Below are 15,388 nucleotides of genomic sequence, written 5' to 3' on the forward strand. Positions count from 1 at the left end.
CAGGGCACTGTGCTAAGTGATATAAATACAACATAAGACCTGATCCCTGCCCTGTGGGAGGTCACAGGCTACTTGAAGTAAAAAGTGAGTTAATTACAAGGTACAGAGATTATAATACAGAGGAGCATGTGATTAACTGCCCGAGGTCAGGAAAGAAGGTATTTTAGAGAGGGTGATTTCACTGTATGACTATTATATTAATATAAACTTTACCCTTGTTATGGATTCAACTGGCTGACAAGGACAAATAGCATCAACTCTTTAAAAAAGGAAATTCCTTCCATAGCAAATTATTATTAGAAATCACTAAAATTTTCTAATATTACCAGTTAATCCTCTTGGTAAAGCTGTTTGAAGGCAGTGTAGCCTCAGTAGATTACCTAAAAATTACTCTAATTATATTAATTTTAAAAGAAATATAATCATTTACTCATTCATAGTATGATTATTATTATTTGGCTAGAGTTGTATTTACATATCCTTAAGAGTTAGATGAGTCACTTTCTTTTGTTTGGATTACTTCTTTCACTCATTAGCAAACTGTATGATTACTCATGTCACCCCACATGGAGCAAGCACAAGGATGTAGGTTTTGACCAGTTTAGGAACTCCCAACTTTGGAGTCCACTCATAAGTAAGCCCACTCCTGCTTAGTGCAATGCCTCTGTTATTATTGCAGATCCAAGAGAAGGAAGCCTCTTCAGTCTACTTCACTTTCTTAATTATTTCCATGATATAAATGCAGTGGTAAAAGTAACACAGTATTGCTGTACATAACAAATAATACTGACAAATTGACTTCTTGAAAGTGAAATTCAGAATGACAGTGGAGCCTTAAAAGAAATGAGTATTTAAAAATATTTTTTCATTCTTCCTCCATTTTAACTAAAATTATTCTTTAAAACAGGGTTACAAATTCAAATGCTACAGAGACCAAGTATGTCATTCTGGCCAAATATAATACAGCTGGGGGAGGGAGCGCATGCATGCTCTATCTAAAAGCGTCCAAATACAACTTACTAAGTGAAACATACTTCCCAAATAAAACACCACTGCAGGCTATATGACCTCTGATCTTAATCTCTGCTTTAAAATTAAATTCTTATACTTGTTTTTAGGTCAAATTTCATTGAATATTAGCTAGGCTATTTCAAAATGTTTGTCATTTAAGTATTTTAGTTAAGTATGATGGCTAAATTACAGGATTAACAGGGAAAGCTTGATATGTGGACTGTGTTAAGTAAATCCTTTACTTGGATTTTAATGTTCTCCAAGGTCCCTTCTAGCTCTAAAATTCCGTAATCCTTTGATAACCAATCTAGACATGATGGAAATATGTTTTAAATCCCAGATACATATTTTGGAACAATATCAATAACAAAGATGTAATTTGTATAATTTACATTACTCTTAGCAGCCCATTTTTAACACTTGCTAGAAATTATAGGTTATCTCAAATTTGGCATAGTATAATAAATACCCAAACATATATTTTTAGGAAATTTGCACAAGTTTTATTTATTATCCATTCAACCTAGAACAAGGATAGATATTTTGGATTTTTTCATTTGCTATTCTAGGAGTTGCTTTTCTGCGTACAGAAAAAATAGCTCCATTTCTTTCGATGTATAGTAAGTGGTTCAGTGGTTTTTTTTTCCCCCCGAGTCCCTTCACTTGTGTTCCCTTTGTACAAAAGTACAAAAAAGTACACCAACTTTTGTTGGTGGGTCATGGTAGAGGTAGGCATCAGCTACCCTTAATTTACCATGTACCAAATACTATGTTTTCTATATGTCACACCATTTAACAGCTCTGTGAGCCCTGAGATGCTATTATGATCCATATCTGATAGACTAGGAAACTGAGGCTCAGAGAAATTAGGAAGGAGAACTAGGATTGAAACACAGCTGTCTCCAAACAGGCTCTTAACCTCAATGTCACACTAACTCTGAGAGGTGTATGAAAAAATTTTGTCACCTGGCAACTTATAATCTAGTTAGATACAGATGAAAGTTATTGCAAGGGAATTGTTTAATACCTAGCATTTATTGAGTGCTTACAATATGCTAGGCACTACTGTAAGAATCTTCTACACAATTGCCTTTAACCCCTGCAGAAGCCCAGTCGGATAGTTGCTAATTTTCCAGCTTTACAAATGGGGAAGCAGAGGCTCAGAAAAGTTAACAAACATTACTGAGATCATACAGCTAAGAAATAAAGCTGTGATTCAGATCAAGGGCTTCCTGGCACCTTACCAGTGCACTTTCCACTACACCACACAGTTTCTGAGAGCCGATAAGCTCAAGCTGACAGTCACAGTTCACATTTAAAAGTTGGATACATTAAATAGGGTTACAAACTGCAAAAAAGCCTAGAATATGCCCTTTGCTGTGTCACTCATTTCCTGTACCACTTCCATGATCAGGTAGGTATGCATCACTGTCCTCTTACTTACTTAACATTTTTCTTGGATCGCTCTCTTTTAAAGATTAAAAAAAAAAAAAACTTTACTGTCCTTACTGTATTAATTATCTATTGTAATATAACAAGTTACCCCCAAAGTTAATGGATTAAACCAAGAAGCAGTTATTAAGTCATGCATTTTCTGAGAGTCAGGAATTTGGGAGCAGCTTCTTAGCTGCATCGTCCTGGGACTCCCATGAGGTTACAGTCAGACTGTCAGTGGGGGCTGCAATCATCTGAAAGTTCACCCTATTCACACTGCTTTCGGCAGGAAGCTTCATTTCCTCACTACGTGGGCCTCCTCTAGGGCTGCTGTCAGTTGGCATCCCTCAAAACAAATGATCCACAAGAGAGTGTGTCCAATATGCAAACTTTATAACTTAATCTCAGATGTGACGTACTGTCACTTCTGTGTTATTTCATTGTCCACACAGACCAATCCTGGTATAGTACGGGAGGGACTACACAGAGACCCTTGGAGGCCATCGTGGAGGCTGACTACCACACCTACCATAAATAGAAATCAGAATCATCTGCCAAAAATAGATTTTAACCACAAAAATAAATACAATGCAAACAAAACAATGTTAAATTCCAGCTAGCTTGAAAGCTTTTCTTTTGATATCTACTCTCTATGAGTTAGGGAATTTACCAAGTGATGTGAGACACAGACACTCTAAACTAAGATGTCTCATTGTCTTATCGAAACGTTTGACAGGGAATGACTATTAGTGGTTCATGCCCATGCCTTATAAAATAGTGACTAGTTGAAACTACTTGTTTTATAGACAAGACATAGACAGACTTGCCCAACTTCATACTAATAACCAGATAGGAATAATTTTAACTTAAAGATACAATGCCCCCTGATCCTATAGTTCACATTCTTAGATGTGCTTGAGACATATCTGGGATAAAGAAATCATTATTAGCATAATATGCACATTCTGATTTTGGTTGGATATAATTAAACATTTTCTTTTTAGCCAGTGAGTAATTTTTTCAGTTGTCTCTTCCAGTAACTGCAGGACAGTGGTTTGGCGGTATTGTTATGGAGTAGAACTTCTTTATAACTGCTTCAACTATTGATACAGCTATTGTTTCTTTAAAAGAGGATAGAATTATTGGTTTGGTGCTTGCATTTCATGTTCAAGTACAGCAGCTAGGAAACTTACACAACACAGAAAGGAATCGAAACAGCTGGTACAAACATTTGGCACTGGAAAGCAGCTCTGGAACAAAGCTGAACTGTAGGCCCTTAGTCAACTCTGTGGCCTATTTCTCACAAAGAATTGAACCTGATACAGTTAATTACCTACCCAAAACTAACGCTTAAAGATTGTTGTCATTTATCATATTAGGACGAAGTAAATATAGTATGTTTTCATCCAAGGCAAGTCTTAGGTTGTCCTAAGTATAAAGGATCTGGCCCCAAACATCAGAACCAGGTATATTCAACCTAGTGAATTTTTTTCTTTTGAGTATGATTTATTTTTGAGCAGAGAAATAGCTTGCAGTCCAATGAAGACTGTAGCCTGCAGTATAAGGTGCATGGGCTCTGAGTTATCTAGAGTAGCAGTGCCCAACCTTTTTGGCATCAGGGAGCGATGCTCTTATGAGAATCTAATGCCTGATGACCTGAGGTGGAGCTGAGGCTGTGATGCTAAGTGCTGGGGAGCAACTGCAAATATAGATGAAGCTTCGCTCACTTGCCTGCCGCTCATCTCCTGCTGTACTACCCTGTCCCTAACAGGTTAGGGATCCCTCATCTAGTGTATTTAGGTGTGCTGGTCTCATGTAGGAGAGTCCTTTCAGTTTTTGCCAAGCCAACATATCCTCCAATAGTTTTCTTCAACACTCAATAACAGATTAAAAGAAAACGACAAGAATGTGCATATGGGAATGGTGGGAGACTTTCAGTCTTTTCCTTTTAAATTTTCCTTGAAATTTTTTGCCAAGTGAAAACTGTACTTCTGCCTCTAACACATTATTTAATAACTGCGTACCAGAAGACTTTAGACAGTAGTGGTCTTTAAATTAGTATTTGGGGGTCAATGGTGAATTCAAACATTCTTATATTCTAAAAGTATATGAAATAATTAACAAACTTCTGTATTTACCTATCGCTTCATTTAAAATTGGGAAGGGAGCATATTTTATTGCATGTGGTGGCATAATGTTGAATGAAAGTCATTTTCCCTTTGGGACTCTCAGTATTTTTAAGACAGTTTCCTTAGTCCTGCTTAGCATTAGGTCAGAAGTCATAATAAAATGGTGATTACAGACATCTTCTGTAACTGTTAAAAGAAACTTTTTAAAGCACAGTTTACCAAGGAAGAGGTTATTCTCCGTGGGTAGTAAGTGGAAAGGGGCAAGAAGAGGGCTTTTAAGGTCCTGTTCTGCTTCTTGATCTGAGCGCTGTTACGTAGAAGTGCTCATGAAAATTTATTAGGTGGTACACTTATGGTTTCTGCAGTTTTCTATATTCTTCCATAAAGTGTTTTTTTAATGAATTACGTTTAATTTGTTGAACAGAATAAGAGACCTTTTTTAGTTGAACTTTCAACTTTGTAATGGCAATGTAAACACGTACACTGTACCTTCCTTAATCAATGCCTTGACTATGATCCACCTAAAACAAAAACAGAAAGAGTCGCGCCAGAAAAATATCCTTTAAAAGACAGGTGATATTTTAACAGTGCCTTTATTTTCCATATAGGACAGCACAATTATCTTTGTGCTGGAAGAAATGATTGTATCATTGACAAAATTAGAAGAAAAAACTGCCCAGCATGCCGTTATCGAAAATGTCTTCAAGCTGGAATGAACCTGGAAGGTAATGTAACTACGTGAATTGTCTCTGCATAGTATAAGAATTTATCATTTTACTTTTTAAAATAGGTGATGTAATAATTTATTTAAGTATAATAATATAAAGTAGGAATAATATAAAGCAATAATATTATTATAAGCAATATTATTATGAGCAATAATAGAGAGTAGGAATCTTTAATGAATATTTCATTATTCACCAGCTCTTATTACAGAATTCAGTATAGCCAGACTTTATACTAAGAAGGAAATTATATAATAATGAAACTTACAGAACTTGAAGCAGTGTTACTTTTATAGATCTGCGGGGCAGGCGGGGGAACTCTTCAGGGTGGCACTGGGTGGGTTTTATGTTTTTCAAGTAAAAAAACCTGAAACTAGCAAGGAGGCTTATGACATTATCAGATTTCATACCTATAATTTAAAAGTCAGCTTTAAAATATTAAGATCTTTACTTTTATTAAGAAAGAAGTGGAGCTGCCACAGACTCCTGAACACTTCTGTAGAGATCACATATTGACTGCTCATCTACTATATGTGCCAAGGAGTGAGGAACTTTATATAGAGTAAAGATCTCATTAACTAAATTGTTTAAAACACAGATTGCTTAACTAATTCAGTTAAAAATCCTTGCCAAAGTTATATGAAAACACATTAGTACACTTTCTTGCTTTAGTCAGTGTGACACAATTGTGCATTCTTTTTGAGCTTTATTCAGAAGCATCAGTTCCCTCATTTAGGATTATGGATAGTTTTAAGAAATTGGTTACCGAGTCACAGAAGATTTTTTAAAGTCCTTTACCTTGTCATTATCCTTCTCTGTTCTAATGTGGAGTATAGGAACACATTTTATACAATTTAAAGTTATGGTTATTTGAGGTTTTTACAGTACTCCTTCAGTATACTGATTTGGGCCATGCATGTTCTTTTACTGTGTCGACAAGCACATTCCATGATTTTGAGACCTGGGTGTCAGTGAGACACCTTTGTTGTTTGAAGGGTGTATGGGAGCTCTTCCTTTTTCTAAACTTTATTGCTCCTTTATAGGAGCAATAAAGTCTAAACTCAAAATATTCTAAAACTCTATCCCCTACCAGTGAGGTACTGACAGCTCTTATAATAGCACTTAATGTGTGCCAGAAACTTTTCTAAGCATTTTACATATTTTACTAGATTCAGTTCTCAACCTCCCTGGGAGGTAGGTACTAATATTATCTTCATTTTACCCAAGAAGAAACTAAGGCCCAGGGAATAACTTGCACAGATACCTGAAATTCAGCCATGTTGGTTTCAGATTCATGTTCTTTACACCATACCTTGTCTGCAGGTGACCATGGTGAAATAAATTAGATCTATCATGACCCTGTTTCTGTTTTGAAATGTTAACTAAAAATTCTTAAAACTTCTTAGGACCACATTCAGCACAGTAAGAAATGGGACCATTCTACTTAATGTAAACAACGGGCTTTTTTTTCCCCTTTCTAACACCAGATACAGTTCCTGCCCATAATACCTATCATCCACAACCTATTTAAAATATGATCACCTTTTCCTTTAGCAAAATGGCTTATATCTTTGAAAACTAAGCCAGGCGCATTTCTTGCCCTTCCTTGGAGCTCTGAGTACATTCTCTTTAAGAATACTATGCAGCACACATACTAAAAAAGTATAATTCTTATTTGTCACTAAAACAGATAAAGAGTATGTCTACGTTTATTAGAAGTCTACAGCATCCATGTTGTAATTTGATTACGTTGTTCCATACTAAGTCAAAGATGGCTTTAGTTTATTGTTGATACATATATATAGGAAAATGGATTTGTAAAATTTAGGTTTATAGAATCATCAATATAATCTCTTATAAAAGAGAAATTACCCACTGATAATTCATGTGGAGAAATGTAAAGTTTTTTTATTTTTCCAAATGTTTTTAGGCCCAAGTAATACCCATCGTTACAGGTTAAAAAAAAAAAAAAAGGTAAAAAAAGGTAGATTTTTCTGCTGTTAGAACTATCTTTAGCATGTGATCTGCTATATCATCTTCCCATCTTGATGTGAAGGGTACCTTGTGCAGTGTATATAAATAGTATAGCTCTATTTCACTATATATATTACTGTAATTTGGATTAACCCTGAGCCACAGTTTCCGGTCTGGTATCACAAGCTTAGATTCTTTCTTTCAATTGATAGTAAAAGTAATTTGCCTTATATAACCAATGAAAATTTTGACTTTGGAGCAAAAGATTAATTTATGGAAGACTCTACAGAAGTGATTTATTTATATTGCTTTACCATAATAAGACACTCAATTTTGTATAAAAAATAACTAATGAAAAAGTAACTAGCATATTTGTAGAGGAAACTAATATATGCATGGGTTTCTCTTTGTCCTTTGCTTTCAGGGGAAAAAAAGTTTTTCTTACTCCATGTCACTTTATCATAAATAAAACATTTCTCTTTTAATCTAAATAGTTTTAGAAAGTAAGATACCTGTTGAATAAACTGTTCCACCTAACCTTCCTATTGCAACTCATTTCTGTGTATTTTTTTCATACCTATAGCTCGAAAAACAAAGAAAAAGATAAAAGGAATTCAGCAGGCCACTACAGGAATCTCACAAGAAACCTCTGAAAATCCCGCCAACAAAACAATAGTTCCTGCAACACTGCCGCAACTCACGCCCACCCTGGTGTCACTGTTGGAGGTCATCGAACCTGAGGTGTTATATGCAGGCTATGACAGCTCTGCTCCAGATTCGACATGGCGGATCATGAGCACGCTTAATATGTTAGGCGGGCGGCAAGTGATTGCAGCAGTGAAATGGGCCAAGGCGATACCAGGTAAGATGCAAAAAATGACACAGCTAAGGTACAAACCTATGTATTTTCCTTTTTTAAAACTTAGTTTTGTCTACGACCCATGCCGCACTGAACAAGCCCGATCCTGTCTGATCTCAGAAGCTAAGCAGGATCAGGCCTGGTTAGTACTTGGATGGGAGACCACCTAGGAAAACCTGGTGCTATAAGCATAAAAAAATAAAAATAGTAAGGGATTCTAAGCTGACAAGGTCCTTGCAATCTGTGAGGTCAACCAACGGTTGCCTCACCTTAAAAAAAAAAAAAGGAAAGAAACTTAGTTTCAGGTGTACAATATGGTGATTCTACATTTGTACCTTATGATGTGACAGCCATGATATTATCTAATAACCATCTGTCACCATGCAAAGATCTTACTGACTTTATTCCCCGTGCTGAACCAGTATAGAGTCTGTACTTCTTATTCACCTTTGGCATTCATCCTTCTCCCATCTGGCAATCTCCAGTTTGCTCTCTTTTATCTATGAGTCTGTTTCTTAAAAACACTCTGGCTCTTTGTCACCCTGGTCTCCTTGTTAGTTCTAGGGACTAACAAAGGGAAAGCCAGGTAAATATGGGAGAATGGAGAGTCTATAATAAAAGTTTTACACTGCTCCTACTTTTCAGATAGTTATTCAGAGGATAGTAACAGACATAGGACATTATAACACAAGTCCTGAACTAGAGTTACAGGACTTACTCAGACTTCCTTTTACACTTAAGTAGGGGAAGAAAATGTATAATATTTCTAAGAATTCAAGTTTGTTTTCCTTCAATGTATTGTTTTTAAAAATCAAGCATGTTGACATTATGTATTAAAGTAAAATGATTTTAACTCCACTACATAAAATGGTACGCATTTAATGTAAATTCTAGTTAATCTAATTTGTAAGATAGTTTGAAATAAAAGTTGCCCTATTAGAACTTGATGTGAAATAGCAGAAGTCAGCGTTAGTGTCCACCCTGACTTTACATTTAGAGGGGACTTATCACACACGGTTAGGACAAGAATAAAGTGGCCTGATCTGCTGTCATTCCTACTCTGTCAGGGGAGAAAGAGTAATGTCCCAAGTCAGGACTCTTGGCTTTCTGTTTGACTGTTTAGTTCATGTTTACTTAAATAGGCAAAAGGTGCCAAAAACTGGCTACTCAAGTTTTCAAACATGGAATGCTATTAAAAAGTACTGAGGTCTTGTCACATGACAAAGGAAGACTGAGCCCACTTTGTTAGAGGTCCCGCAAAACAAGACTAATTCATATCTGGTCTTTGGCAGTTCTGAGAGAGATGATCTTCTCTTTGGCACCTAGTTTTCCTCACACTTTTCTTTCTTTTAATTTAGGATTCAGGAACTTACACCTGGATGACCAAATGATCCTACTGCAATATTCATGGATGTTCCTCATGGCATTTGCCCTGGGATGGAGATCATATAGACAGTCAAGTGCAAACCTGCTGTGTTTTGCTCCTGACTTGATTATTAATGAGTAAGTCATTTGTGAGTCCTTTTCCTTGTGTTCATAGGGTAGCTTTAACCAGCTGTTTTCCTGATGGACTGCTAATGTGATCATTCAGGACTGACTCAATGCCACCAAGTATCTTGGAATTGGGCAAATTTGAAAGAGAGTAGCTTATCAACGTTTTAGGTTAGCCAAGTATAATGTGGAGCAAATGTACATGTGGCATTTTTACTGCTCCAGGACGTATTAATGATACTATTTAAACCATGAGCATCTCTGGGGTCAGTAAAGTCTATAGCAGTTTTATGGTGGCATTGTTTTAATTACATAACTTTATTCCAGAAAGGAAAAGGAACACGATACAATTCTTGTTCATCTCACTTTCAGTAGGGACAGTTATAGATGAGGGAGTAGTGGGTATGGACCCAGAGACACAAGGTATCTCTTTGCATAGCAAGACTCACTCAACGTTTATGACTTGGACAGAATTGGGAACAAGAATTTTTAATTAGTTTTAAGATTTTATAAATCAACTGTCCTCTGGCTGTCTAGGCCCATGCTTTTATCTGAAATATTTCAGATGTCCATTCCCACTTACCTCATATTACAGTGGATTCTGAACTCATTTTCTGCCTCCAGTGTATCCTATCATGCTGACAAATTTTTTCTTCCTAAAGCACCATTGCTCACGTATCTCCCCAACACACAGATGTCTTCAGTGTCCCCTCGCTAAACACCCAGTACACTCAGCATGGTTTCTGGCTTCCCATAACCTGGCCTCCCTTTCTCTCTTTGTTCTCCTTCACCTGTTCATCATTCCCACTCAGGTGATCCATTCCTCGAACATACCCTCAGTTTGTGATGTGCATATCACCATAAAAGACCTCTCTGCTATCTATCTCAAGCTCATATCACTTTCTACCTTCTGTTACTACTTTTTGTGCCCATGGCTAATCTCCTTTATTAGAATACATACAGGGATACACACTATCACATATCTACCCATGGCCAGAGCAGAGTGAAAAATGAAGGGGATTTGTGTTTGGGGGAAAACAGATGTATATTTATTTGTGATCTCTGGGTACTTACTGTTGGCAGGGGTTCAAAAAGTTAATGAAATCTTGAACCACATTAGTAGAATAGTCCCATTGTCCTCCACATGAGTCAAGCATCATTAGTAGTTTGTGTTCATAACTGGATGCCATATTAAAAGTACCAGTGACAACTTTAAATATGTGCAGAATGGCAAGGAGTTTGGAAATTAGCCTCAGTTGATGAACAGAATATTTGGAGGGAAGAGAAAAGGAGACTTGAATGTAATGAAGACAGCTGAAACATTCTGTGAATATCAAGCAAACATTGTTTTATCTCTTGGGTATGCCTGGCACAAAAATAATGCGTAGAAGTTATAGAATAGCATCTATTTGAGCCGAGTGTTAAAGGGGAGGGCCTGCATTATGATGTAGTAAGCTCGTGTTTTTAGTGTTTTAGTAGACTGGATGATACTAGCTCCAAAAGTTTTAAAGGAAATTCTTAGGTATTATGTAAGAAGCTTTAAGTAGTGGGGTACATCTTTATTCTACCTGGCAATTCCAAGACCATATATATGGCATGACAAATGGGAACTACCTAAAGCAGAGATTTCAGGTGTTAGGTTAGCTGGCTGAGCTACTGAGTTAAAGATGCTTACTTTCTAGCATGGTATGCACTCAGGGTTATATGAGTACTTACCAAGCGCCTGGTAGGAGCTTCAGCTAGAACAATAAGCACAACAGATGAGGGCCCTGCTAACGGTCTGATGGGGAAATTCAAATAAATGACCAAAGTTATTTCAGGTATAATAGGGACTGAGGGGAGAGAGCTGTTAGATTCGGGGACCATGGAAAGACCTTTCTAAACAGAACAAGCTGTGTGGAAGGTAGGGCATCCTGGGCAGAAGAAATGAGTGTACAAAGGCTGGAAACAACCTTAGCATGTGTGAGGAATTGAGAGAAAGCCATGGAGGATACTGTATGAGTTTAGAGAAGTGGACAGGGGCCAATTCGAGCAGAATCTTGTAGGCCATGATACAGAGTTTAGATTTTATCCTAGAAGAAACCAGTGGAAGGTTTTAAAAAAGAGAATAACATGATGGAGAATGGATTAGAGGGGAACAACTATTACTCATCATACCCCTAATATGTTACCTGGTACATATTAGCAAAGGAATATAACAGAGAACGAGACAAACAAGGTTCCTTATCTTTACTGCTTACATTCTAGCTGGAGAAACACATAACCACTAAATAAAATAATTTCAGATTGTGATAGTTTTTACTAGAGAGCGGTCTATTTCAGATAGGGTAGTTAATGGCTTTCTTAGAGGAGGTGTCATTTGAACTGAGTGAGACCTGGAGAAGGACCAAGCCTCACAGTGAGAAGCAAGATGACAAGAGACATGGGAAATATATGTGCTGCAATCTTTGTATTCCCAGAAAGGGCAGTGTCTCTGCTCTTAGCTAATAGGCACTGTGTGTGCTTGGCCAGACCAGGCCTCCACACAGACACTCGTAAGGCCTCTGTGTCAGAAAGTCACTTCGTTGCCAAAAAGAAGACTGTTCGAACCGCCCCATCACAATTTAACAAGATTTTTCTTCAATAAAATTTTAACTGATAAATATGTGTAAACTCAGAGACATTTTCAATTTCTAAGTACTTGTTGACTCCAACCATGCTTACTTATAGTCACTTTCTAAAAAGCAATTTGAAGTCATTTAATCGGGATTAAAACTGAACAGAGATTTATATGAAACAATGGTTTATCCTCTTTTATAAAATTAACTCAGGGTTTTTATTTTGGCAATACTCAAATTTAAACAGTCACAGCATAACCACATACATTCCTTAAACATAGTAGGAATTACAGAAAAATTTTCTCAGTGTTCAGCTCTTTTGGAAGATAAAGGGTTTATACGAACAGTAGTTTTGAAGAGGCCATTCTGACTTCACATTCTTTTTTGTGTATGAGATGGGCAGGCCTTCTGCTCTTTTAGCTCACTGTGTTTTCCATAGTGCTCTGGTGTCCGCAATAGGCAGATTCTGGATGTCAGAAAGTACACATTCAAGTTCTGACCATCCAGGTAGCTGTAAGACAGTCTCTCATCATTGTCCTTAGGTCAGGATATTGGGGAAAATACTTTTTTACTCTACTACTTATAACTTTGTTGAAGTTACTATGTATTAGAAACCAAAGGAGAAAAAGATACTTGTCAGAAAAGGAGTGTATAATTCCTGTTAAGAGATTGGGAAGGTGCCTCTGTAAAACAAAAAAAAAAAACAAAAGCCTTTTGGTTTTTAAATGGGTAGGACCTAACACTGTGTTATCTAGTTGGCCATATTCAAATGCTACCATAAAACCTTGATTTAAACGAACAAGCGGTAATAAATTCTATAGGAATAATAAATTCTAAACACTGAAGTAAACAATACATGGCACGCATGATAGAAAAATAATTTCTCCAATGTAAAATTATGTTACTGAGTATCTTAGATACTACTCAGTATCTAAACCCAAGTTTAAGGAAAGTTTTCGAAATTCTGACCTTAATAGTAACAAGTTTTCCTTTATGCACTCAGTTTTGCAAAATAAAACATACATTTTTGGAAGAAGCACTATTTTCCTAATTCGAACACTGATATTTGTCTTTCACAGGCAGAGGATGGCTCTACCCTGCATGTATGACCAATGCAAACACATGCTGTTTGTTTCCTCTGAGTTAAACAGGCTTCAGGTATCTTATGAAGAGTATCTCTGCATGAAAACCTTACTGCTTCTCTCTTCAGGTTTGTGGACCACCTTTCACTTCTAAATATGTCAAAAGCATGAAATGTTGATGTTTGATTTGTATGCATAGCAATATTATGCTATTATACTATATGATACTACTATTATTTCCTGCTGGCCAGATAGGTTTTCATAAACGTTAAAATTTTAGAAAGGCACAGCCAATGATACCAAGATTAATAAGACAAATAGGTGTCGTGGAGAAACAGAGGTATATGAGCTGCACAGGAGTCTCTGTTGAATGTGTATAGACGTCCTCCACCTGCCTCTATGGGAGACATGGAGAAAGAAAACTAACAAATGATTTTTGTTTCTACTACATTGTTACTACATTAATCAAAAATTTTACTTAGTGTTACTGGGTATAAGACATTATGGGAAAAAAAAAAACGACATGCTTGATTACTATTAGAGGATTGGTTAATGCAGCACTGGAGCTGGACTTCTGGACAGAGGTATTCCATCTAGAAAACAGCAATAAAAGTTTAGATAAACTTTCAAGATTGTTTTATAAAGTTTCTGGTATATATAATAGACTACTTACAGCTAGCAAAGGCATTAGTTAAGACTAGAAAGCTTTTGAAAAATACAAAGTATCTTGTCTATAGTAGGACAAATATAAATATAAAAGAATGTGAACCAGTTGGCTATGCCAGTAAAAATTATGTATGGAGTTAGTGTTTATAAAATACTGAGTTGATGGCTGAATACCTTTTTTCACATATAAATAAGGATATTTGCAATTTTTCTTAAAGCCTTCATTCCGTAGTAACTGGTTTCCAAGTTGTCAAATAACTTTAAGCTGTTAATATTGCACATGACTATTTAAGCTTTTATAATGCTTTCATACTATCTTTGTTCTACAAAATTGTTTTATTTTCATGGATTTAAAACATATTAATAATACTGAATCAAGGCAAGGGCATTTTCCACAACCCATTAAAAAGCCTAAAGGTAAAGATCATTGCTAGAGACTTTTAACATTACCCACAGCAGTAGACTTGTTAAAGGAGTGAGCTTGGTGTTATTTGAGTAAACAAAAGCTCTGTCATGATTGATAACATGCAAGTATAAGTCAGGGCCAAGATATTAACCAATCTTATTTGTTTAAAAAAAAGTTATTAAAGTTTTATATATATCGGACTAACTGAACTATATGTATTTTTTAAATTGTAGATAAGAAAAAATTGAACTAGTATGTAGCACTGGTATTTTTTTAAAAATAGCATCACAAGGTAATTAGACTTCTACTCTGATAGATTACTGAAATAGTACCCTACCTAACCTCTCACAAAAAACGCTGGACGAAAACTAAGTGTAGGCAGGAACCCAAAGAGGTAAGCTAGCTTTCTCTTAGGGAGTATTTTCAGAGCCTGGAAGTTGGTATATTTAGTAAGTTTAAAGATAGAGTTGGAAGTATAATTGAAAAAAACAATAGATGGATCTAAAAGCATATCAAACACATCTGAAGAGACATTTAAATTAAATAAATTCAGTTTAAATAAAAAATCTGAATAAGCCAGAATTTCTAAATGCATGTGTGTGTGATGTATGTAAACGAGTAAGAGGATAAGAGGCATGATTGAAGGAGGTCTAAAACAATGCTTCACGACTCGAAATTTCCATGTCATAATGAACATAAAAAATAGCATTTGTACAGCACAGCAAATTATCTTAACACTTTGGTAACCCATTTACAGTGCACCAGCTGAAAAATGCTCTGGTATAACATAATCATGAGATCCAAAATGAAAAGTGAGACTAGGAAAAGGCATATGAAGAGATAATGGCTGAAAACTTTCCAGAGCTTTTAAAAAACCCAAACCCCTATATCCAGGCAGTGTAATGAATTCCACCTAATATATTAGTAAAATCTGGCTGAATGAACAGCAAGGTTAACAAGAAAATCACTGAATAGGCAGAGAAAAAAAGATCTTCAAAGGAGGCAATTTAACAG

The 15,388-nt window shown here is 36.1% G+C and overlaps 1 protein-coding gene across 10 annotated transcripts in view; it reads left to right on the top strand.

Annotated features, from left to right (window-relative positions):
- Positions 1-15,388, top strand: part of NR3C1 (nuclear receptor subfamily 3 group C member 1) — a 93,879-nt gene that overhangs the window by 66,773 nt on the left and 11,718 nt on the right. For all 10 annotated transcript variants that reach the window (XM_015598120.2, XM_015598123.2, XM_015598125.2 and 7 more), the window contains exons 4-7: positions 5,183-5,299; positions 7,857-8,135; positions 9,491-9,635; positions 13,300-13,430. In XM_015598120.2, the coding sequence (XP_015453606.1) occupies positions 5,183-5,299; positions 7,857-8,135; positions 9,491-9,635; positions 13,300-13,430 (672 nt within the window). The remainder of the gene's footprint in view (positions 1-5,182; positions 5,300-7,856; positions 8,136-9,490; positions 9,636-13,299; positions 13,431-15,388) is intronic.

This window comes from Pteropus alecto, unplaced genomic scaffold (assembly GCF_000325575.1).
Source record: "Pteropus alecto unplaced genomic scaffold, ASM32557v1 scaffold78, whole genome shotgun sequence".
Taxonomy (NCBI): domain Eukaryota; kingdom Metazoa; phylum Chordata; class Mammalia; order Chiroptera; family Pteropodidae; genus Pteropus; species Pteropus alecto.